The sequence below is a fragment of the Bufo bufo genome, chromosome 4 (assembly GCF_905171765.1).
Source record: "Bufo bufo chromosome 4, aBufBuf1.1, whole genome shotgun sequence".
NCBI lineage: Eukaryota > Metazoa > Chordata > Amphibia > Anura > Bufonidae > Bufo > Bufo bufo.
The window spans coordinates 298,094,182-298,118,817 of NC_053392.1; the positions used below are offsets into that span (position 1 = coordinate 298,094,182).

Below are 24,636 nucleotides of genomic sequence, written 5' to 3' on the forward strand. Positions count from 1 at the left end.
TTTTTTTTTCATACAAAGTCTCATATTCCACTAACTTGTGACAAAAAATAAAAACTTCCATGAACTCACTATGCCCATCAGCGAATACCTTGGGGTCTATTCTTTCCAAAATGGGGTCACTTGTGGGGTAGGTATAATGCCCTGGTATTTTAGGGGCCCAAATGTGTGGTAAGGAGTTTGAAATCAAATTCTGTAAAAAATGACGAGTGAAATCCGAAAGGTGCTCTTTGGAATATGGGCCCCTTTGCCCACCTAGGCTGCAAAAAAGTGTCACACATCTGGTATCTCCGTACTCAGGAGAAGGTGGGGAATGTGTTTTGGGGTGTCATTTTACATATACCCATGCTGGGTGAGATAAATATCTTGGTCAAATGCCAACTTTGTATAAAAAAATGGGAAAAGTTGTCTTTTGCCAAGATATTTCTCTCACCCAGCATGGGTATATGTAAAAAGACACCCCAAAACACATTCCCCAACTTCTCCTGAGTACGGAGATACCACATGTGTGGCACTTTTTTGCAGCCTAGGTGGGCAAAGGGGCCCATATTCCAAAGAGCACCTTTCGGATTTCACTGGTCATTTACCTACTTACCACACATTAGGGCCCCTGGAAAATGCCAGGGCAGTATAACTACCCCACAAGTGACCCCATTTTGGAAAGAAGACACCCCAAGGTATTCCGTGAGGGGCATGGCGAGTTCCTAGAATTTTTTATTTTTTGTCACAAGTTAGTGGAAAATGATGATTTTTTTTATATATTTTTTTTTTTCATACAAAGTCTCATATTCCACTAACTTGTGACAAAAAATAAAAACTTCCATGAACTCACTATGCCCATCAGCGAATACCTTGGGGTCTCTTCTTTCCAAAATGGGGTCACTTGTGGGGTAGTTATACTGCCCTGGCATTCTAGGGGCCCAAATGTGTGGTAAGGAGTTTGAAATCAAATTCTGTAAAAAATGACGAGTGAAATCCGAAAGGTGCTCTTTGGAATATGGGCCCCTTTGCCCACCTAGGCTGCAAAAAAGTGTCACACATCTGGTATCTCCGTATTCAGGAGAAGTTGGGGAATGTGTTTTGGGGTGTCTTTTTACATATACCCATGCTGGGTGAGAGAAATATCTTGGCAAAAGACAACTTTTCCCATTTTTTTATACAAAGTTGGCATTTGACCAAGATATTTATCTCACCCAGCATGGGTATATGTAAAATGACACCCCAAAACACATTCCCCAACTTCTACTGAATACGGAGATACCAGATGTGTGACACTTTTTTGCAGCCTAGGTGGGCAAAGGGGCCCACATTCCAAAGAGCACCTTTCGGATTTCACTGGTCAGTTTTTACAGAATTTGATTTCAAACTCCTTACCACACATTTGGGCCCCTAGAATGCCAGGGCAGTATAACTACCCCACAAGTGACCCCATTTTGGAAAGAAGAGACCCCAAGGTATTTCGTGATGGGCATAGTGAGTTCATGGAAGTTTTTATTTTTTGTCACAAGTTAGTGGAATATGAGACTTTGTAAGAAAAAAAAAAAAAAAAAAAAAATCATCATTTTCCGCTAACTTGTGACAAAAAATAAAAAGTTCTATGAACTCACTATGCCCATCAGCGAATACCTTAGGGTGTGTACTTTCCGAAATGGGGTCATTTGTGGGGTGTTTGTACTGTCTGGGCATTGTAGAACCTCAGGAAACATGACAGGTGCTCAGAAAGTCAGAGCTGCTTCAAAAAGCGGAAATTCACATTTTTGTACCATAGTTTGTAAACGCTATAACTTTTACCCAAACCATTTTTTTTTTACCCAAACATTTTTTTTTTATCAAAGACATGTAGAACAATAAATTTAGAGCAAAATTTATATATGGATGTCATTTTTTTTTGCAAAATTTTACAACTGAAAGTGAAAAATGTCATTTTTTTGCAAAAAAATCGTTAAATTTCGATTAATAACAAAAAAAGTAAAAATGTCAGCAGCAATGAAATACCACCAAATGAAAGCTCTATTAGTGAGAAGAAAAGGAGGTAAAATTCATTTGGGTGGTAAGTTGCATGACCGAGCAATAAATGGTGAAAGTAGTGTAGGTCAGAAGTGTAAAAAGTGGCCTGGTCTTTCAGGGTGTTTAAGCACTGGGGGCTGAGGTGGTTAAAGGTGCATTCCCATTCTGAGAGACAGAATTTTAAAAAAAATCAGGAAATCACATTGTAAGATTTTTAAAGAATTTATTTGTCTTGCACTGCTGAACATAAGTATTTGAACACCTGAGAAAATCAGTGTTAATATTTGGTACAGAAGCCTTTTCTTTGCAATTACAGAAGTCAAACGTTTCCTGTAGTTATTGACCAGGTTTGCACACACTGCAACAGGGATTTTGTCCCACTCCTCCACACAGATCTCCTCTAGATCTGTCAGGTTTCGGGGCTGTCGCTGAGCAACATGGAGTTTCAGCTCCCTCCAAAGATGTTCTATTGGATTTAGGTCTGGAGACTGGCTAGGCCACTCCAGAACCTTGATATGCTTCTTACGGAGCCACTCCTCTGTTATCCTGGCTATGTGCTTCGGGTCGTTGTCATGTTGGAAGACCCAGCCACGACCCATCTTCAATGCTCTAACTGAGGGAAGGAGGTTGTTGCTCAAAATCTCACAATAAATGGCCCCATTCATCCTCTCCTTAATACAGTGCAGTCGTCCTGTCCCCTTCACAGAAAAGCACCCCCAAAGCATGATGTTATCACCCCCATGCTTCACAGTAGGGATGGTGTTCTAGGCATGCAACTCATCCTTCTTTTTCCTCCAAACACGACGAAAAAAACAAAAAGTTCTACTTTGGTCTCATCTGACCACATGACTTTTTCCCATGCCTCCTCTAGATCATCCAGATGGTCATTGGCAAACTTCAGACGGGCCTGGACATGTGATGACTTGAGCAATGCATGATTTGAAACCATGACGGCGTAGTGTTCTACCGACAGTGACCTTTGAAACTGTGGTCCCAACTCTCTTCATGTCATTGACCAGCTCCTCCCTTAAAGTTCTGGGCTGATTCCTCACCTTTCTTATCATCAGTGATTCCCCTCGAGGTGAGATCTTGCATTGAGCCCCAGTCCGAAGGAGACTGACAGTCGTCTTTAGCCTCTTCAATTTTCTAACAATTGCTCCAACAGGTGATCTATTTTCACCAAGCTGCTTGGCAATTGCCCCTTAGCCCTTTCCAGCCTTGTGTCACGGATGGTGTACAGGAAACAAGACAATACCATATAAACAATGTCTCTCTGGATCCACAACTAAGGAACAAAGCGAGACCCCTGCAATAGAGCTGCCGCTCTCCCTCACTGCTCAGCCTATGCGAACACCCCAAAGGTGGATGGCCGCATATCCACGTTCCTCGGCTATCTATTACCTGAAGACCCTACAATAGTGAAGGGACACGACCACCGGCTCCCTACACTGACACGGAGGGAGTCAGGATCACCTGGATCCAGAAAAGACAAAAACATAAATACATAAACAGCACTTATCTGCAGACGACTGGGAACTGGGAACAGCATGCACACACACTCCAGGAAGTTGTATCAGCCGCACACTACTGCATTATGGGGAGGAACTTAAAGGGTAGCGATCAGTCTGACTGCATGACAGCTGAGATAGACTAACGAGATGATAAACTAAACCAAAACAAAGAAATTCAAGGAGGAGGATCTGAGAAGCTCCTGTGAGCGCTTCTCAGCTGTCTGGCTGTGACAGTACCCCTCCCTCTAGGAGTGGACTCCGGACACTCAGGGCCTACCTTCTCAGGATGGGACCTATGGAAAGCCCTGATGAGACGAGAGGCCTTAATGTCCGTCACTGGGACCCACATCCTCTCCTCAGGACCATAACCCTCCCAATGAACGAGGTACTGGAGGGAACCGCGGACAAGACGAGAATCCACAATCCTAGAGACCTGAAATTCAAGATTTCCATCAACCATAATCGGAGGAGGAGGCAAAGGCGAGGGTACAATAGGTTGAACATAAGGTTTCAATAAGGACTTATGAAAAACATTATGGATCTTCCAAGTCTGAGGAAGATCAAGACGGTAGGCAACAGGATTGATGACAGACAGGATCTTGTAAGGCCCAATAAACCTAGGACCCAACTTCCAGGAGGGAACCTTCAATTTGATATTCTTGGTAGACAACCACACCAGATCACCAACATTCAGGTCCGGACCAGGCACACGTCTCTTATCCGCCACACGCTTATATCTCTCACTCATGCTCTTTAGATTATCCTGAATCTTTTGCCAAATAGATGACAAAGACGAGGAGAATCTGTCCTCATCAGGCAAACCAGAAGAGCCCTCTCCCGAGAAAGTCCCAAACTGCGGATGGAACCCATATGCACCAAAAAATGGTGACTTATCAGAGGACTCCTGACGACGGTTATTTAAAGCAAACTCAGCAAGGGACAAAAAAGAACACCAATCCTCCTGATTCTCCGCCACAAAACAGCGCAGATATGTCTCCAGATTCTGATTGACGCGCTCTGTCTGGCCATTCGACTGCGGATGGAAAGCAGAAGAGAATGACAACCGAACCCCCAAGCGAGAACAGAAAGCCTTCCAGAATCTGGAAACAAACTGCGTGCCCCTATCAGAGACTATGTCTGAAGGAATCCCATGCAATTTGACAATGTGGTCAATAAATGCCTGCGCCAGCGTCTTAGCATTGGGAAAACCAGGGAAAGGGATAAAATGCACCATTTTGCTAAAACGGTCCACCACCACCAGAATCACAGACTTCCCCGAGGAACGAGGCAAGTCCGTTATGAAGTCCATGGACAGATGTGTCCAAGGACGGGAAGGAATGGGCAAAGGAAGGAGAGGACCTGATGGCCGTGAATGAGGGACCTTGGCACGAGCGCAAGTCTCGCAAGCTGCCACAAAACCCTCAACCGACTTACGAAGCGCAGGCCACCAGAATCTCCGAGCGATGAGATCCAGTGTGGCTCTTGCCCCCGGGTGCCCAGCAAGGACCGTGTCGTGGTGTTCTTTAAAAATCTTGTGTCTCAAAGCGAGAGGCACAAACAACCTCCCAGGAGGACAAAGATCAGGAGCTTCTGACTGGGCTGCCTGCACCTCTGCCTCCAATTCAGGAAAAAGAGCAGAGACCACCACACCTTCAGCCAAAATGGGACCCGGGTCTTCAAAATTCCCACCTCCTGGAAAACAACGTGACAGGGCATCTGCCTTTACATTCTTAACCCCAGGGCGGAACGTAACAACAAAATTAAACCTTGAAAAGAACAAAGACCATCTGGCCTGTCTCGGGTTCAGACGCTTGGCTGACTCCAAATAGGCCAGATTTTTATGGTCAGTAAACACGGTAATAGGGTGTCTGGCTCCCTCTAGCCAATGGCGCCATTCCTGAAAAGCCAACTTGATGGCCAACAATTCCCTATCTCCCACATCATAATTTCTCTCTGCGGAGGAGAGTTTCTTTGAGAAAAAGGCACACGGTTGCCATTTGGCAGGAGAGGAACCCTGAGACAAGACCGCACCCACCCCTACCTCAGAAGCATCAACCTCAACTATGAAGGGTAACGAAATATCAGGTTGTACTAGGATGGGAGCGGAAGCAAAACTCTCCTTGATATTAGAAAAGGCCTTACGCGCCTCTACCGACCAGGAAGAAAAATCTACCCCCTTTCTGGTCATATCAGTGAGTGGTTTAACAACAGAGGAATAATTCAAAATAAATTTCCTGTAATAATTGGCAAAGCCCAAAAAACGCATCAGCGCCTTCTGGTTCTCAGGAAGCTCCCACTCAAGCACAGCGCGGACCTTCTCGGGGTCCATGCGAAAACCAGAAGCGGAGACAAGAAACCCCAGAAATTGGATTTCTAGAACCGCAAACACATTTTTCCAGTTTCGCATATAATTTATTCTCCCGCAGAATGAGCAAGACCTGACGTAAGTGTTCCTTATGAGTCTTGAAATCAGGAGAAAAAATCAAAATGTCATCCAAATACACTAATACAAATTTTCCCATTAAATGATAAAAAATGCTGTTGACGAAATACTGAAAAACGGCTGGGGCATTTATCAAACCAAAAGGCATAACCAAATTCTCAAAATGGCCCTCAGGGGTATTGAAAGCCGTCTTCCATTCGTCTCCTTCTCTGACCCTAACCAGGTTGTATGCCCCTCTTAGGTCTAATTTGGAAAAGACTTTAGCCCCAACAACCTGGTTAAACAGGTCCGGGATCAGAGGAAGCGGATAAGGATCACGAATAGTGATACTGTTCAGCTCCCTGAAATCCAGACAAGGTCTTAAAGAACCATCTTTTTTCTTAACAAAGAAAAAACCAGCGGCAACAGGTGACTTCGAGGGTCGTATGTGTCACTTTCTCAAACTCTCAGAGATATAAGCCCGCATAGCGACCCTCTCAGGTTGGGAGAGATTGTATAAACGAGATTTAGGCAGCTTGGCGCCTGGGATGAGATTAATAGGGCAATCATACTCCCTGTGCGGAGGCAAACCCTGAACTCCACTCTCAGAGAAGACATCCAAAAATTCAGAGAGGAAAGGTGGTACAGTCTTAGTAGAAACCTCAGAAACAGATGTTATGAGGCAATTCTCTCTGCAAAAGTTACTCCAACCATTTATTTGCCTCGCTTGCCAATCAATGGTGGGGTTATATTTAGTGAGCCAGGGTAGCCTCAACACTAGAGGAGTAGGCAAACCGCTAAGGACGAAACATGACACATCCTCAACATGAGCATCACTCACAATTAAACGGATATTGTGAACTATGCCCTTTAATGATTTCTGAGAAAGTGGAGCTGAATCAATAGCAAAAACAGGAATATCCCTTCCCAAAGTGCATACCTGGAAACCATGAGTTATTGCAAATTGATTATCAATGAGGTTGACAGCTGCTCCACTATCCACAAAAATCTCACAAAAAATGCTCTTGCTCTCTAGCGCCACCCTAGCAGGCAGGACAAAACGGGAACTACAAGCAAACGGAAAACCTTCAATTTCCGCCTCAACCCTGCCAATAGTAACAGACGGAACATTTTTAAAAGATTTTTTTCCTTTTTGTCTCTTTATTACTCCCAGAAAACTGCCTGAATCTCCTTGAGGGACAAACATTTGCCAAATGATTTATACCTCCACAACAAAAACAAACCCTCCCATGCGGGCTGAATCTTCTATTGTCAGAGGCAATCAACCCCAGCTGCATGGGCTCCTGCTCAGAAGGGGCTGACAGCGACTGAGACTCCTGCGCACAGAATGAGACCGCTGCACTGTTCCGAGACTGAGTAGGACAGGAAGGAGAGATCTCTCGTCTCTCTCAAAGACGCCTGTCAATACGAACGGCCTGAGACATAGCAGAGTCCAAGGAGATAGGCCTCTCATGAAAGGAAAATGCATCTTTCAATCCCTCTGAAAGACCATGGCAAAATTGACTTCGGAGTGCAGCATCATTCCAACCAGTATCAGCTGCCCATCTCCGAAATTCGGAGCAGTATATCTCTGCGGATTGTTTACCCTGGCATAACAGACGTAGTCTAGACTCAGCCAGAGCAATACGATCCGGATCATCATATATCTGACCCAGGGCTAAAAAGAATTCATCCACTGAGCGGAGGGGCCGTGCCCCCTCCGGTAGCGAAAAGGCCCAAGACTGAGCGTTACCCCTGAGCAGCGATACAATGATCCCCACCCTCCGTTCTTCATCACCAGAAGAATGGGGAAGAAGGCGAAAATGGAGTTTGCAAGCCTCTTTAAAACGCACAAAATTCTCACTACCCCCAGAGAACGTATCCGGGAGCGAGACCTTGGCCTCAGCACAAACTCCATGAACGCAAGCTGAACCGGTCACTTGAAACTGAGAAAAAATCCTACGGAGATCAGCTACCTCCAATGAAAGACCCTGGAGGCGTTCATCCAAAAGTGAAACCGGATCCATGCTTGAGACGGTTTTGGCGGCTGATAATGTCACGGATGGTGTACAGGAAACAAGACAATACCATATAAACAATGTCTCTCTGGATCCACAACTAAGGAACAAAGGGAGACCCCTGCAATAGAGCTGCCGCTCTCCCTCACTGCTCAGCCTATGCGAACACCCCAAAGGTGGATGGCCGCATATCCACGTTCCTCGGCTATCTATTACCTGAAGACCCTACAATAGTGAAGGGACACGACCACCGGCTCCCTACACTGACACGGAGGGAGTCAGGGTCACCTGGATCCAGAAAAGACAAAAACATAAATACATAAACAGCACTTATCTGCAGACGACTGAGGACTGGGAACTGGGAACAGCATGCACACACACTCCAGGAAGTTGTATCAGCCGCACACTACTGCATTATGGGGAGGAACTTAAAGGGTAGCGATCAGTCTGACTGCATGACAGCTGAGATAGACTAACGAGATGATAAACTAAACCAAAACAAAGAAATTCAAGGAGGAGGATCTGAGAAGCTCCTGTGAGCGCTTCTCAGCTGTCTGGCTGTGACACCTTGTGGAGGTCCACAATTTGGTCTCTGGTGTCTTTTGACAGCTCTTTGGTCTTGCCCATGGTAGTAGTTGGCATCTGACTGACTGTGGGGTGGACAGGTGTCTTTAAAGAGCTCAGACAGGTGCTACTAAGTTAGATTAATGAGTGGAGTAGAGGTGGACTTTTTTTAAGGCACAGTAACAGGTCTTTGAGAGCCAGAATTCTTGCTGTTTCTCAGATGTTCAAATACTTAGTCAGGTTCATAAATATTGGGGCATCAACACAATTCTAACATTTTTGCCTCTATACACCACCACAATGGATTTGAAATGAAACAGACAAGATGTGCTTTAACTGCAGACTGTCAGCTTTGATTTGAGGGTATTTACATCCAAATCAGGTGAACGGTATAGGAATTACAACAGTTTGCATATGTGCCTCTCACTTATTAAGGAACCAAAAGTAATGGGACAGAATAATAATCATAAATCAAACTTTCACTTTAATACTTGGTTGCAAATCCTCTTTCAGTCAATTACAGCCTGAAGTCTGGAACGCATAGACATCACCAGACGCTGGGTTTTATCCCTGGTGATGCTCTGCCAGGCCTCTACTACAACTGTCTTCAGTTCCTGCTTGTTCTTGGGGCATTTTCCCTTCAGTTTTGTCTTCAGCAAGTGAAATGCATGCTGAATCTGATTCAGGTCAGGTGATTGACTTGGCCATTGCATAACATTCCACTTCTTTCCCTTAAATAACTCTTTGGTTGCTTTTGCAGTATGCTTTGGGTCATTGTCCATCTGCACTGTGAAGCGCCGTCCAATGAGATCTGAAACATTTGGCTGAATATGAGCAGAAAATATTGCCCGAAACACTTCAGAATTCATCCTGCTGCATTTGTCAGCAGTCACATCATCAATAAATACAAGAGAACCAGATCCATTCGCAGCCATACATGCCCACGCCATGACACTACCACCACCATGCTTCACTGATGAGGTGGTATGCTTAGGATCATGAGCAGTTCCTTTCCTTCTCCATACTCTTCTCTTCCCATCACTCTGGTACAAGTTGATCTTGGTCTCATCTGTCCATAGGATGTTGTTCCAGAACTGTGTCGTTTGGCAAACTCTAATCTGGCCTTCCTGTTTTTGAGGCTCACCAATGGTTTACATCTTGTGGTGAACCCTCTGTATTTACTTTGGTGAAGTCTTCTCTTGATTGTTGACTTTGACACACATACACCTACCTACCTTCTTGATCTGGCCAACTGTTGTGAAGGGTGTTTTCTTCACCAGGGAAATAATTCTTCGGTCATCCACCACAGTTGTTTTCCGTGGTCCTCCGGGTCTTTTGGTGTTGCTGAGCTCACCGGTGCGTACCTTCTTTTTAAGAATGTTCCAAAAAGTTGTTTTGGCCACGCCTAATGTTGCTATCTCTCTGATGGGTTTGTTTTGTTTTTTCAGGCTAATGATGGCTTGCTTCACTGATAGTGACAGCTCTTTGGATCTCATCTTGAGAGTTGACAGAAACAGATTCCAAATGCAAATAGCACACTTGAAATTAACTCTGGACCTTTTATCTGCTCATTGTAATTGGGATAATGAGGGAATAACACACACCTGGCCATGGAACAGCTGAAAAGCCAATTGTCCCATTACTTTTGGTTCCTTGGTGGGAGGCACATATGCAAACTGTTGTAATTCCTACACCGTTCACCTAATTTGGATGTAAATACCCTCAAATTAAAGCTGAAAGTCTGCAGTTAAAGCACATCTTGTTAGTTTCATTTCAAATCCATTGTGGTGGTTTATAAAGCCAAAAATGTTAGAATTGTGTTGCTGTCCCAATATTTATGGACCTGACTGTATGTTCAGCAGTGCAAGACAAATGGATTCTTTAAAAATCATACAATGTGATTTCCTGAATTTTTTGTTTTCAGAGTGGAAATGCACCTACAATGTGAATTTCAGACCCCTCCATGATTTCTACGTGGGAGAACTTGCAAAATCGCAGGGTGTTCGAATACTTCTGTTCCTCACTGTATACCCATGAAACATTGGACATGAAAAACTAATGGTGAACATTATGATTGTCACCATGTTTCCACAAGCAGGCCTATCCGGAAAATTTCTAGATAAAGCTTTTAGCACCATCCCTAATGGTCTTATGATATCTTATTTGGGCATAAAGTTTTAGAATAACTAGGCAGATCTGTCTCCTGTCTCACTCTAGCAAGACAGTACCCCCCCCCCCCCCCCCGCATCTTCTTCCTCTTTCTTTTTTTTCCCAGCATCCTCTTGTTCTTTCTTTCTTTCTTTCCTTCTTTCTTTTCCTTTCCTCTTTTTTAATACTGACTGTCCTTCCTCGATCTCACCAGCTAGGGTTTTTTCTTACTTGTTTATTAGGCATAGCCAGAAACCGGGCACTATGACATATGTGACAGGATTATTTAACTTGATCACCCGTATCTTGTACTTTTGTGTCTTTTATTGACCTTTTCTTGTAGGTCATTACTGTTGAGTCTATTCTTTCTATTATTAAAAATCTTAAAGAGGTTCTCCGGGCTTTTACTAGTGATGACCTATCCTCAGTATAGGTCATCAATATCAGATCGGCTAGGTTCCGACACCCGGCACCCCCACTATTAGCTGTATGAGGAGAAGGTGCGTACATCGTGCATGTGCTGTTTCCCGTCTATTCCTGTTCACCACTGCTGTCTATAGCAAGGACCAAAGACTGCAGCAGTGGACAGGACGGGAGACTGCATGTGCGCCTTCTCCTCAAACAGCTGATCAGCGGGGGAGCTGGGTGTTGGACCCCAGCCGAACTGATATTAATGACCTATCCTCAGGATAAGGGCTCATTCGGACAGCCGTATGTGTTTTGTTGTCCGCAAATTGTCGATCCGCAATAACACGGATACCGGCCCGTGTGCGTTCCGCAATTTGTAGACTGCACATGGCTGCCACTGTTTTTTCAAAGGACCCTAAATCTGACTGGAAGGGAATCTGTTACCTCATTCTCACCAGTGTAACTAACAGCATTGCCCTGACAAATCTTGTTTCCCCACCTGAAGGCAAGCCACAACAAGAATTACAGAGTTTGGGGAAATGTGATCAAAACTGGTGTAAATGAAATCTGCCTTAGATGCCAGTAGCAACTCATCAGATTCCACCTTTCATTTTTCAGAGCTCCTTTGGAAAATGAAAGGTGGGATCTGATTGGTTGATATGGACAATTAATCCAGTTTTCCTTTACACCAGTTTTGATAAATCTCCCCCATTGTTTTCTATTATGTAGTGCCCCCTGTACATCATTATTGTAGATTGTACAACATATTGTATACCATGCTCAGGAATAAGCTGGGTGATACCTATGCCCCAGACATTGTTGACTATTGGAACACTAGTTGTTAGGGATATCGCAAATAAATAATTAATATTTGTTCAATCAGTGGCACCACTACTGTTTAAAAGCTTGACTTGCAGCACACACATGCAAACACATGCTGCAGGACTCATGTGGAAAATCATTCCCGTCATTGCAAATATTTCCTATTGTGATATCCCTAACAACTAGTGTTGCCTATGGTCTGATTCATCAACCATAATTGAAGTGCACCTGCATAGAACACGGACCCATTAAAGTTAATTATGCAATTTACATTTCCGTGCTAAGAAAGTATCAGAAAAAATTAGATAGTGTGATGATTATAAAAACAAAGGTCCCATCTCTTGAACGTATCATAAATTCAAAGGACTCCTAAAAAAGCTCAAGTTTTATTTCTATCATTTAAAATTACCTCCTAGTGAGTTCTAGTTAGATATTAGCTTGTGTAAACTAAATCAAAATAGATACAAAATAATAATCAGGGGGGAAATTGGCACAGGTTATTAGGGCAGAGGGGGTACACTAAAGGGAAAAGCTTTCCCTACGAATACCCTGCCTATCCCTAAAGCCCGAAGGTGATCCCTGGTGGTGGAGACCCTCCGTCCTTGTGCCTGTGCTGACTTTCCCTCTTGCACCCTATAAACTTATAAATGCTTCCAAGTACCCCAACGTGTTTCCCCAGTAAAGGTTCCTCAGGGGGTCATTGTGGGGAGGCTAGTATAGGTCAAATCTGTTGTTAACATTTAGCCATGGGTAGTTCAGATACTTTCAGATACTTAGATAGATAAAACACAAAACTATATGTTGACTCAGGCAACAAAATTCAGGGAGGAGATGAAGGTAGTTCCATCTGGAGTTCCCAGCTAAAAACGGGTAACACTCCACCTACAATAAAAGTGAAAGAACATACCTGTATCAATGAGATGATCATGAGGGTACCCAAAATGGTATGGTGGGTGCTCGTGATGGTATTTACTCAGTGGTTGCCTGCCTGAGTCCTGATGCCTGATGGTGCATAGGTCCCCTGTGGTTCGGGCTCAAATTTAAATATGTGGCCGATACATTCCTATTCCCGCCGGAGCAACTGCTTCCGGTCAGTGGAACGCAGACCGGTGGAGCGCAAACGCGACTGGATCTCGAAGCGTATGGCAGGAAGCGCAGAGGGAAGTCCCAGTCTCTGCTGTGGAATGCACGCGATGAGGCGCATCACGTGCTTCCGGAAAACCAGGGGGAGGAGGCCGGTGAGTATGATGAAACTGTACATGACCCTCCTCCTCTGCGGGGATCAGGTTCTACCCTATAGTTGTCAAGGAGGGGGGGGGGGCAAAATCCCTATTGGTGGCCTTTTCTTAGTGACAGGTCGCAAAAGTCCCCCCCCCTCCCCCCTTTTTTTTTTAAAGTATACAGATCACCCTTAAAGATGCGATAATTCTAGGGGGATTTGAGATAAAGGACCCCAAGAGAGGACTATTCCTATCTGGTATTTGATAAATGGTTCACAAGAAGATATCTAAAAATTATATTGAATTAATATATGAGGTGTAATGAACACCATCACATTATATTTGGATACTTTCCTTATCCCTGACCAGACTACTGTCACCTGTTAATGTACAGAATGCTGATGCCAATTATCCGGAAGATAAATCATAGGAAACAATTAAAGGTTAGTCTCTCATTCAGACCAGTAGGTGATTGGGAGTGGAATCTGAAGATCCATTCCGCTTCCTTTTGGAGAATCCTCTTATCCCAATCACCTTTTCGTGACTTCCAGGACTGAGAAGCTTAGGGTACGAGCATCCCCTGCATGATGTTCGATTACATGATTAGCTACTGGTGTCGCATTTTTCTTACGAATGTCATTAACATGTTAACATATTCTTCTCCTTAGCTCCCTCTTAGTCTTGCCCACATAATCCTTGGGGCAGGGGCATTGACAAATAGAGACAAATCCCTGATCTTAAAGATCTGGTTGGTAGTAGAGCAAGAGATCTTTTTGGAAGTGGAGATGTAGTTGCATGCTTTACAACTACCGCAACGGAAGATTCCCAAGGGGTTGCGGTCCAGACACGTGCCTATTCCTATCGGAGCTGTATAGTGACTATGAACTAGTCAATCTTTGAGGCTTCTTCCCCTTCGGTAGGTAATTCTGGGGTGAGTCGTGATTACACATGACAGATCTGGATCCATCGATAGGCTGGGCTAGTATTTGTCCAAGACTCTTTTAATTTTAGCGTTACCCCTATCGAAGGTGGAGATTAGACGTATCTGAGTCTTTTTGTCAGGTGGGGCTCTAGGGGTGAGGAGATCCTATCTCTCCTGCATGGATGCTTGCTTAAAGGCATCCCTCAGGATACCTTGTGGATACCCCCTATCGAGGAATCTGTTCTGTAATTTTCTGGCTTCTATATTGAAGTTCTTAGTGTCCGAAAAGTTCCTCCGAACCCGCAAATATTGGCCTTTGGGGATGCCTCTTTTTACGACCGGGGGATGGTAACTATCTCAATGTAAAATTTAATTTGTTGCTGTGGGTTTCCTGAACAGTGTGGTCATCAGTTTTCCACCCTGTTTGTTCATCCTCACATCCAAAAAGGTGATTTGCTCGTCTTGAATTTTGTGAGTGAATTTCTGACCAATTTTACTCATGTTTAATGTATCGATGAATTTATTGAAATCCTCTCTATTCCCGTTCCAGATTACAAAAATGTCCTCGATGTATCTTGTCCAGAATGAGACTTTATTACTCCACCATGTTTGTTTATCTGGAAATACGACAGTGTCGTCCCACCAGCCCAGGAAGAGATTTGCATACATGGGAGCACAGAGGCTCCCCATCGCAGTACCCCTTGAGCTGGTGGTAGAAACGGCAGTTGAACACAAAGAAGTTGTGAGTGAGGATAAACTCTAATAGAGAGAGGATAAACTGATTGTGGGCTGCAAATTGTGTACCCCTCATGCTAAGATAATAGGCTACAGCAGACAGTCTCTTATCGTGTCGAATTGAGCTATAGAGGGATTCTACGTCAATGCTGGCTGAGGCATGAGGGGTCCACAGTTAGGGTTTCAATCTTCCAGAGGAAGTCCATCGTATCTCGGGTATACGATGGGAGGGCCAGAAGGAATTGTCTGGAGGACCTGGTCCAGGTATAGACCGCAATTTTGCATTAGAGAGTTAACCCCTGATACAATCGGGCGTCCTTTCAAGGAGTACAGGCCCTTGTGGATTTTGGGGATTGCGTAGAAGGTTGCTTGCTTCAATGTCTTAGGAAGGATGAATTTATATTCAGCTTTGTTAATGACCTTCTTGGTTATCCCGACATTCAGGATTGTTTCTAACTCCACTTAAAAAAGGGTGTGGGGTCTGTCCATATTACACAGTAGCCTCCTCCGTCCTTTAGAATGTCATGGCACATCTTCTGATATTTCTTGTGTTCAAGAATTACAAGATTGGCACCTTTATCCGATTGGCTTGATAATTGATTTATCTTTCTCCAATGACTTTAGTGCCTCCCTCTCACCTCTTGTTAGATTATAGTTAAGGGGGGTGCCTAATTTTTAGATTTTCAAACTCGGAGACGACTAGCTGAAGAAAGATATCGATATGCTCATAATTAAAGGGCGTTGGCTATTTGGTACTCCCTGGACGGAGATCAGTGAAGGGAAATTTCTCCTGGATTGCGGGAGCTCTCTTCCCAAAGTTCCATGAAGACCTGTAAATCCACAAAGTCATTCTCACAGATCCCCAAGTCCCCACATGATTGTCAATTGGAATGCTTGAAGAACTTATGCCATTTTAGCTTTCGACAGAATAGGTTCAAATCTTTTACCCAGAAGAATGGTGTGAACTCAGTGGTGGGTACAAATGAAAGACCTCTTTTTAAAAGACCAATCTCTAACTTAGGCCGAGTTCACACGAACGTGTGTGACCCGTGCCTGTGCTGCGGCCCACAAATAGCGGGCTGCAATGCACGATCGCCGGCCGTAGGTCAGCCGCATCGGATCGCGGACCCATTCACTTTAATGGGTCCGCGATCCGCCCGTTCCGCTAAAAGATAGGACATGTTCTATCTTTTTGCGGAACGGAAGTACGGGACGTAACCCCACGTCCCGTGCGGCCGTTCCGCGATTCCAGATTTGCGTACCCATTGAAGTGAATGAGTCCGCATCCGTGATGCGGAATGCACACGGAACTGTGGCCGTGTATTGCGGCCCGCGATTTGCGGGCCGCAATACGGCCACGGATCACACACGTTCGTGTGAACTTAGCCTTAGTCAGTACACGTGATGAGAGGTTTATGACCTGTGTGTCACTGTCTGTGTCTGGTTCTCGCCTCCTCTGTTTCTGTCTCTTAGCTGATAAGGAATTTGGCTCTGTACTAAAAAAGAGGGCGAGTTGGTGTTGACTGAGGAGGTAAAGGAGGGAGAGGAGAGGGGATGGTGTTTCCCCCTAATGACCCCTTCCCTGATGTTGACCTGGATTCCTGTCCTCTCTCTGCCATTTTTTATTATATTTCTTAGGAAAGGTGGTGCTCTTATTATACCCTCCTTTTGTGGAAGTCTGGTCTGTGTCTGTGCTAAGAAACTCTCAACATGCACCATTCTTGTCTGTTTCCCATCTGGGACTCATTCATTCAAATGAATAGGTTCAGGGTCAAAAACACAGATGCCATATGTACGCTCATATACTTCCATGTTTTGCAGACAGAAATTGGAACAGACGACTGATCCGCCCTTTTCCAGTCATATTGATGATAAGAATTACTGTTCTGTGTGGGCACCCTAACCTTGTCTTTGTGTAGCATGCTGCAAACACTTCTTCCGATTTGAATGAATGTAAGGATCCATTCACACGTCCGTAGTGTATTGCGGATCTGCAATACACTCGGCCAGCACCCAATAGAACTGCCTATTCTTGTCCGCAATTGTGGACAAGAATAGGGCATGTTCTATTTTTTTCCGGAGCCGCGGACCGGAAGATCGGGGGCGCGCTCCGGAAATGCGGATTCGGACAGCACACTGTTTGCTGTCTGCATCCATTCCTTCCCCATAGAGAATGAATGGGTCCGCACCCATTCCGCAGAATTGCGGAACGGATACGGACCCATTCTACGGACGTGTGAATGGACCCTAACATTGTGGATTTCTTGAATGTTGAGAATATTGTTTATATTGACTGTTTTGCGGCCCTAACCTTGCAGGGACATTTCCTTTAGGGCTTTGTATCCATGACTTGTTTAGCAGACTATATTTCTTTTTCTTTATTATTTAGGCTTGCTTCCTAGCAGCGCTAAACAGGAGTCTGGTAAAGCATTTAAGCCAAGGTTAGTACAATATGTGACTCTTCTACAATATTTCCTATTGTCTGATTATAGCTGTTCTACTTGTTAAAATAATGGTATAAAACAAGGATATGTGATAAATGTATGAATAGTGGGGTGCAACCACTGTCAAACTCCATTAGTTAAATGGTTGGCCATGTTGTAGGAACCTGTATTTTATTCAAAAAACAGAACCTTTATGTAAGAAGCAGCAATTCACAATGACATTTCTGATTTATTAAATGGTTTGTGCATTCTCTATGTATTTGCTATTAGTGTGTGGGAGGCAGGGGAAAAGTAAACTTCCTAATATATGTCATAAAGCAGATCTGTGTGTTTTTTCTCCTATTTGAAGCCACACCCCCTGAGCCCTGCTCTGCCCTGCAGCCGAATTTGTCCATGGCAAGCTCGTCCATGCCAGATCCTCTTCGCAGTCTATCTGCGCCTGTGCTGTAGACCTGTAAGAGCAGAGTATGTGCAGGCTGCTCTTGTCAGTGGCGTCTAATATGAGTCAGCAGCTTGTGGTGGAGGACAATTGCCTATGAGTCCCAGAACTCCCCTGCCTATGAGCCCCCGCATTTGTATTGTATATAGTTATAGTAAACTGTGGCATTGACTTATAAGATATATATATATATATACATAACACTGAGCAAAAATATAAACGCAACACTTTCGGTTTTGCTCCCATGAGCAGTTTGATCACACAGCACAATGCCACAGATGTTGCAACTGTAAAGTTCGGGTTCGTACCGAACTTTAGGATTTTTGGACCCCGGACCCGAACCTTTCAGTAAAAGTTCGGGTTCGGTGTTCGGCCATTTCTTAGCGCTTTTTGAAAGGCTGCAGAGCAGCCAATCAACAAGCGTTTAACGGTGTGCCCTTAGAAGCCATCACAGCCATGCCTACTAATGGAATAGCTGTGATTGGCCAGTGCCGCATGTGACCCAGCCTCTATATAAGCTGGAGTCACGTAGCGCTGCACGTCACTCTGCTGGTACCAGTGTAGGGAGAGGATTCTGCTGGTGCTTTCAGGGAGAGAATAGGACAGAATCTGTGATCAGAATTCCAATTGAACTCAGCGATCGACATAGAATTAGCTGTGTGGGTGCAGGGCACAATCTTTTTACCCTGCCCTGAGCCCAGGGACAGAAAAAAATAACTTTTATCCGTCTGTTAGGTGGGCGGCGGTGGCCATTTTATGCAAGCTTAGTGCACCAGCACTGCATCTGAGCTTTTCTGACATTCAAATCCAAGCTTGAAATACTGCACTAATAATCTGGTTTTTAAAAACACACCCTTTTTTGGCAATATACAACATCTGGTGCATTTGCAGGATTAGTCACTGTGCAATTTAAGCTAGAAATACAGTTATAATTTTCTGGGTTTTTACAAACACTCTTTTCATGCAAAATACACTATTTTACAGCCCTAGCTGCATCTGCACGTGTGAAATTCAATCGTTATATACAGCTTTCATATTCTGTTATAAAAAAAAAACCTTTTTTTGCAAAATACTTAATATTGCAGCCCTTGCTGCATCTGTGATTGTTAAAAACAAGTTTTAAAAAAAAAAAAAATTTTCTGGCTTTGAAAAAACACCAATTTTTGGCAATATCCAACATCTGGTGCCTTTGCAGGATTATTCAGTGTGCAATTTAAGCTAGAAATACAGCCATGATTTTCTGGGTTTTTAAAAACACCCTTTTTTGGCAAAATACACAATTTTACAGCCCTTGCAGCATCAGCACGTGTGAAATTCACTCTGTCATATTCTGTTATTAAACAAACACCCGTTTTGGGCAAAAATGTTAATTTTGCAGCCTTTGCTGCATATGTCATTGTGAGATACACCTTTTAGATACTGTGGTTCTGTTCAGTTATTTGAAAAACAACCATTTTGGGCAAAAAACTTAAAATCCGGCCTAGTCTGGATCAGTACATGTGAGATACACCCTTTAGATACTGTGTTTCTATTCAGTTATCTGAAAAACAGCCATTTTGTACACAAAACTTAGAATCCGGCCTAGTCTGGATCAGGACGTGTGAGATACACCCTTTAGATACTGTGGTTATATTCTTCTATTAATAAAACACCCTTTTTAAGCAAAAAACTTTAATTGCGGTCTAGTCTGCAATAAAACACGCCTGACATCTGCTGGCACAGATGTCAGGCATTTAACCCCTTCCATGCCGCGATCCGTAGGGACTGCTGTATGGAAGAGATTAACAGGGAGGGAGCCTCCTCCCTCCCTCCCCATCACCCACTGCTCTGTTTTGGCAGTGAGTGATGGCTACCATGGCAACCGGACGCCTTCTCAGGCTTCCGGCTGTCCATGGTGCTGATCAGAGGCTGTCCATGGTGCTGATCAGACTTCTGCTAAAGGCAGAAGTCTAATCAGACTTTGTAAAGTGAAAATACAGTACAGTACACTATATAGTGTACTGTACTGTATTATTCAGACATCAGACCCACTGGATCTTCAAGAACCAAGTGGGTCTGGGTCAAATAAAAAAGTAAAAAGAAGTTAAAAAAAAATAAAAATAAATAAATAAACATGTATCACTGATAAAAAATTAAAACAATAATATTCCCTACATTTCCCTATGTTTGATATCACCGCGTCCTTAATGACCTGATCTATAAAATGGTCATGTTACTTTCCCCGCACGGTGAACACCATAAAAATATTTTAATAAAAACTATGATGAAATTGAAATTTTGCCCACCTTACTTCCCCAAAAAGTTAATAAAAGTGATCAAAAAAGTCATATATACGCCAAAATAGTACCAATCAAACCGTGACCTCATCCCGCAAAAAATTAGCCTCTACATGAGACAATGGCTCAATAAATAAAAAAAACTATGGCTCTCAGACTAAAACATGATTTTTTTGTTTCAAAAATGCTTTTTCATGTTAAACGTAAAAAAAAAAAAGTAGACATATTAGTTATCGCCGCATCCGTAAGAACCTGCTCTATAAAAATACCACATGACCTAAACCCTGAGGTGAACACCGTAAAGAAAAAGTTTCAAAAAAGCCATTTTACATCACAAAAAGTGTATTAGCAAGCGATCAAAAAGTCGTATGCCCCCCAAAATAGTGCCAATCTAACCGTCATCTCATCCCACAAAAATGATACCCTACCTAAGACAATCGCCCAAAAACTGAAAAATCTTGGATTCTCAGACTATGGAGACACTAAAACATGATTTATTTATTTTCAAAAATTATATTATTGTGTAAAACTTAAAAAAATAAAAGAAAGTATACATATTAGGTATCGCCACGCCCGTTACGACCGGCTCTATAAAAATATCATATGAAAAAACCCCTCAGGTGAACACTGTCAAAAAATGTTAATAACTGTGCTAAAAAAAAAATTTGTTTTGTCACCTTACGTCACTAAAAGTGCAACACCAAGCGATCAAAAAGGCGTATGCCCCCCACAATGGTGCCAATCTAACCGTCACCTCATCCCGCAACAATACATGATACCCTACATAAGACAATCGCCCAAAAAATAAAAAAACTGTCTCTCAGACTATGGAGACACTAAAACATATATATATATATATATATATATATATTTTTTTTTTTTTAATGATATTATTGTGTAAAACCTAAATAAATAAAAATATGGTATACCTATTGGGTATCGCCGCGTCTGTAAGAACCTGCTCTATACAAATAGCACATGATATAACCTGTCAGATGAACGTTGTAAATAATAAAAAATAAAAACCGTGCCAAAATTTTCCATTTTAATCCTTTTTTTCCCATAACAAAGCAAGGGTTAACAGCCAAACAAAACTCAATATTTATGGCCCTGATTTTGTAGTTTACAGAAATGCCCCATATGTGGTCGTAAACTGCTGTATGGCCACACGGCAGGGCGCAGAAGGAAAGGAACGCCATATGGTTTTTGGAAGGCGGTTTTTGCTGGACTGGTTTTTTGACACCATGTCCCATTTGAAGCCCCCCTGATGCACCCCTAGAGTAGAAACTCCAAAAAGTTACCCCATTTAAGACACTACACCCCTCAAGGTATTCAAAACTGATTTTACAAACTTTGTTAACCCTTTAGGTGTTGCACAAGAGTTATTGGCAAATGGAGATGAAATTTCAGAATTTCTATTTTTTGTTATCTTGCCTCACACAAAGTGTAATATAGAGCAACCAAAAATCATATGTACTCTAAAATAGTACAAAACTGCCACCTTATCCCGTAGTTTCAAAAATGGGGTCACTTTTTTGGAGTTTCTACTCTAGGGGTGCATCAGGGGGCTTCAAATGGGACATGGTGTCAAAAACAAAAGGCCATCAAAATCTGCCTTCCAGAAACCATATGGCATTCCTTTCCTTGTGCGCCCTGCCGTTTGGTCATACAGCAGTTTTACGACCACATATGGGGTGTTTCTGTAAACTAAAGAATCAGGGCAATAAATATTAAGTTTTGTTTGGCTGTTAACCCTTGCTTTGTTACTGGAAAAAAATGGTTTAAAATAGAAAATTTGCCCAAAAATTTAAATTCTGAAATTTTATCTCCATTTTCCATTAAATCTTATGGAATGCCTAAAGTGTTAATAAAGCTTGTAAAATCAGTTTTGAATACCTTGAGGGGTGTAGTTTCTAGAATGGGGTCATTTTTGGGTAGTTTTTATTATGTAAGCCTCACAAAGTGACTTCAGACCTGAACTGGTCCTTAAAAAGTGGGTTTTTAAAATTTCTGAAAAATGCCAATATTTGCTTCTAAACTTCTAAGCCTTGTAACGTTCCCAAAAAATTTAATGGCATTCCCAAAATTATCCAAACATGAAGTAGACATATGGGGAATGTAGAGTAATAACAATTTTTGTAGGTATTACTATGTATTATACAAGTAAAGAAATTGAAACTTGGAAATTTGCGAGTTTTTGCTAATTTTTGTAAATTTGGTATTTTTTTAAATAAATAAAAGTGAATTTTTTTTTACTCTATTTTACCAGTGTCATGAAGTACAATATGTGACGAAAAAAACAATCTCAGAATGGCTTGGCTAAGTCAAAGTGTTTTAAAGTTATCACCATATAAAGTGACACTGGTCAGATTTGCAAAAAATGGCCTGGTCCTTAAGGTGAAATATGGCTGTGTCCTTAAGGAGTTAATGTGTCCTAGAAAATGTACAACTCAGTTGAAAAACAAACTGAAATCTTTAAGGTAGAGGGAAGAAAAAATATAAAAATAAAATAATATGGTTGCATAACTAATACTTTGTTGAAGCACCTTTTGATTTTATTACAGCACTCGGTCTTTTTGGGTATGAGTCTATCAGCATGGCACATTTTGACTTGGCAAGATTTGCCCACTCTTCTTTGCAAAAACACTCCAGATCTGTCAGATTGCGAGGGAATCTCCTGTGCACAGCCCTCTTCAGATCACCTCACAGATTTTCAATCGGATTCAGGTCTGGGCTCTGGCTGGGCCATTCCAAAACTTTAATCTTCTTCTGGTGAAGCCATTCCTTTGTTGATTTTGATGTATGCTTTGAGTCGTTGTCATGCTGAAAGATGAAGTTCCTCTTCATGTTCAGCTTTCTGGCAGAAGCCTGAAGGTTTTGTGCCAATATTGACTGGTATCTGTGCAGATACAAAACGAATCTGCACCGAACGCGGGTGTGAAAGTAGCCTAACTAAGGCCCCAGTTCCAGCTGAAGAAAAAAAGCCCCAAAGCATGATGCTGGCCCCACCATGCTTCACTGTGTGTATGGTGTTCTTTTGGTGATGTGCAGTGTTTTTGCGCCAAACATATCTTTTGGAATTATGGCCAAAAAGTTCAACCTTGGTTTCATCAGACCATAACACCTTTTCCCACATGCTTTTGGGAGACTTCAGATGTGTTTTTGCAAAATGTAGCCTGGCTTGGATGTTTTTCTTCGTAAGGAAAAAAGGCTTTCGTCTTGCCACTCTACCCCATATCCCAGACATATGAAGAATACGGGAGATTGTTGTCACATGTACCACACAGCCAGTACTTGCTAGATATTCCTGCAGCTCCTTTAATGTTGCTGTAGGCCTCTTGGTAGCCTCCCAGACCAGTTTTCTTCTTGTCTTTTCATCAATTTTGGAGGGACGTCCAGTTCTTGGTAATGTCACTGTTGTGCCATATTTTCTCCACTTTATGATGACTGTCTTCACTGTGTTCCATGGAATATCTAATGCCTTGGAAATTCGTTTGTACCCTTATCCTGACTGATACCTTTTAACAATGAGATCCCTCTGATGCTTTGGAAGCTCTCTGTGGACCATGGCTTTTGCTGTGGGATGCAACTAAGAAAATTTCAGGAAAATACCAACTAGAGCAGCTGAACTTTATTTGGAGTTAATCAGAGGCACTTTAAATGATGACAGGTGTATGCTGACTCCTATTTAACATGATTTTGAATGTGATTGCTTAATTCTGAACACAGCTACATTCCCAGTTATAAGAGGGTGTGCACACTTATGCAACCACAGATTTCAGTTTGTTTTTCAATTGAGTTGTACAGTTTATAGGTCACATTAAAGGTGGAAAAAGTTCTGAAATGATTTATCTTTGTCTCATTTTTTACAGCACAGAAACCTGACATTTTAACAGGGGTGTGTAGACTTTTTATATCCACAACTGAGCCCCAACTTACAGTTTATGCAGTGCTTTGAATCCAGGTTAAAAGCTGAGTGTCTTTGTAAGAGCATTGATGTACTTGTATTGATCCCACGTTCTATTCACACATTTCACAGCAGCGACGTTTCGGTCCTCTCACAGAACCTTCCTCAAGCCAAGGAGTGCTGTCGATTTCTTCAGTGTGTGTGTGTGTGTGTGTGTGTATGTGTATATATATATATATATATATATATATATCTACACAGTGTGTGTGTATATGTGTGTATATATATATATATATATATATATATACAGTACAGACCAAATGTTTGGACATACCTTCTCATTCAAAGAGTTTTCTTTATTTTCATGACTAATTGAAAATGAAAATTGTAGATTCACACTGAAGGCATCAAAACTATGAATTAACACTTGTGGAATTATATACATAACAAACAAGTGTGAAACAACTGAAAATATGTCATATTCTAGGTTCTTCAAAGTAGCCACCTTTTGCTTTGATTACTGCTTTGCACACTCTTGGCATTCTCTTGATGAGCTTCAAGAGGTAGTCCCCTGAAATGGTTTTCACTTCACAGGTGTGCCCTGTCAGGTTTAATAAGTGGGATTTCTTGCCTTATAAATGGGGTTGGGACCATCAGTTGCGTTGAGGAGAAGTCAGGTGGATACACAGCTGATAGTCCTACTAAATAGACTGTTAGAATTTGTATTATGGCAAGAAAAAAGCAGCTAAGTAAAGAAAAACGAGTGGCCATCATTACTTTAAGAAATGAAGGTCAG

At 42.5% G+C, this 24,636-nt stretch overlaps 1 protein-coding gene across 2 annotated transcripts in view; it reads left to right on the forward strand.

Moving 5' to 3' along the window:
* The window catches only part of LOC120998159 (cytochrome b5 reductase 4), a 352,348-nt gene that overhangs the window by 120,741 nt on the left and 206,971 nt on the right, over nt 1–24,636 (forward strand). For both annotated transcript variants that reach the window (XM_040428717.1, XM_040428718.1), the window contains exon 6: nt 17,164–17,215. In XM_040428717.1, coding sequence (XP_040284651.1) covers nt 17,164–17,215 — 52 coding nt within the window. The remainder of the gene's footprint in view (nt 1–17,163; nt 17,216–24,636) is intronic.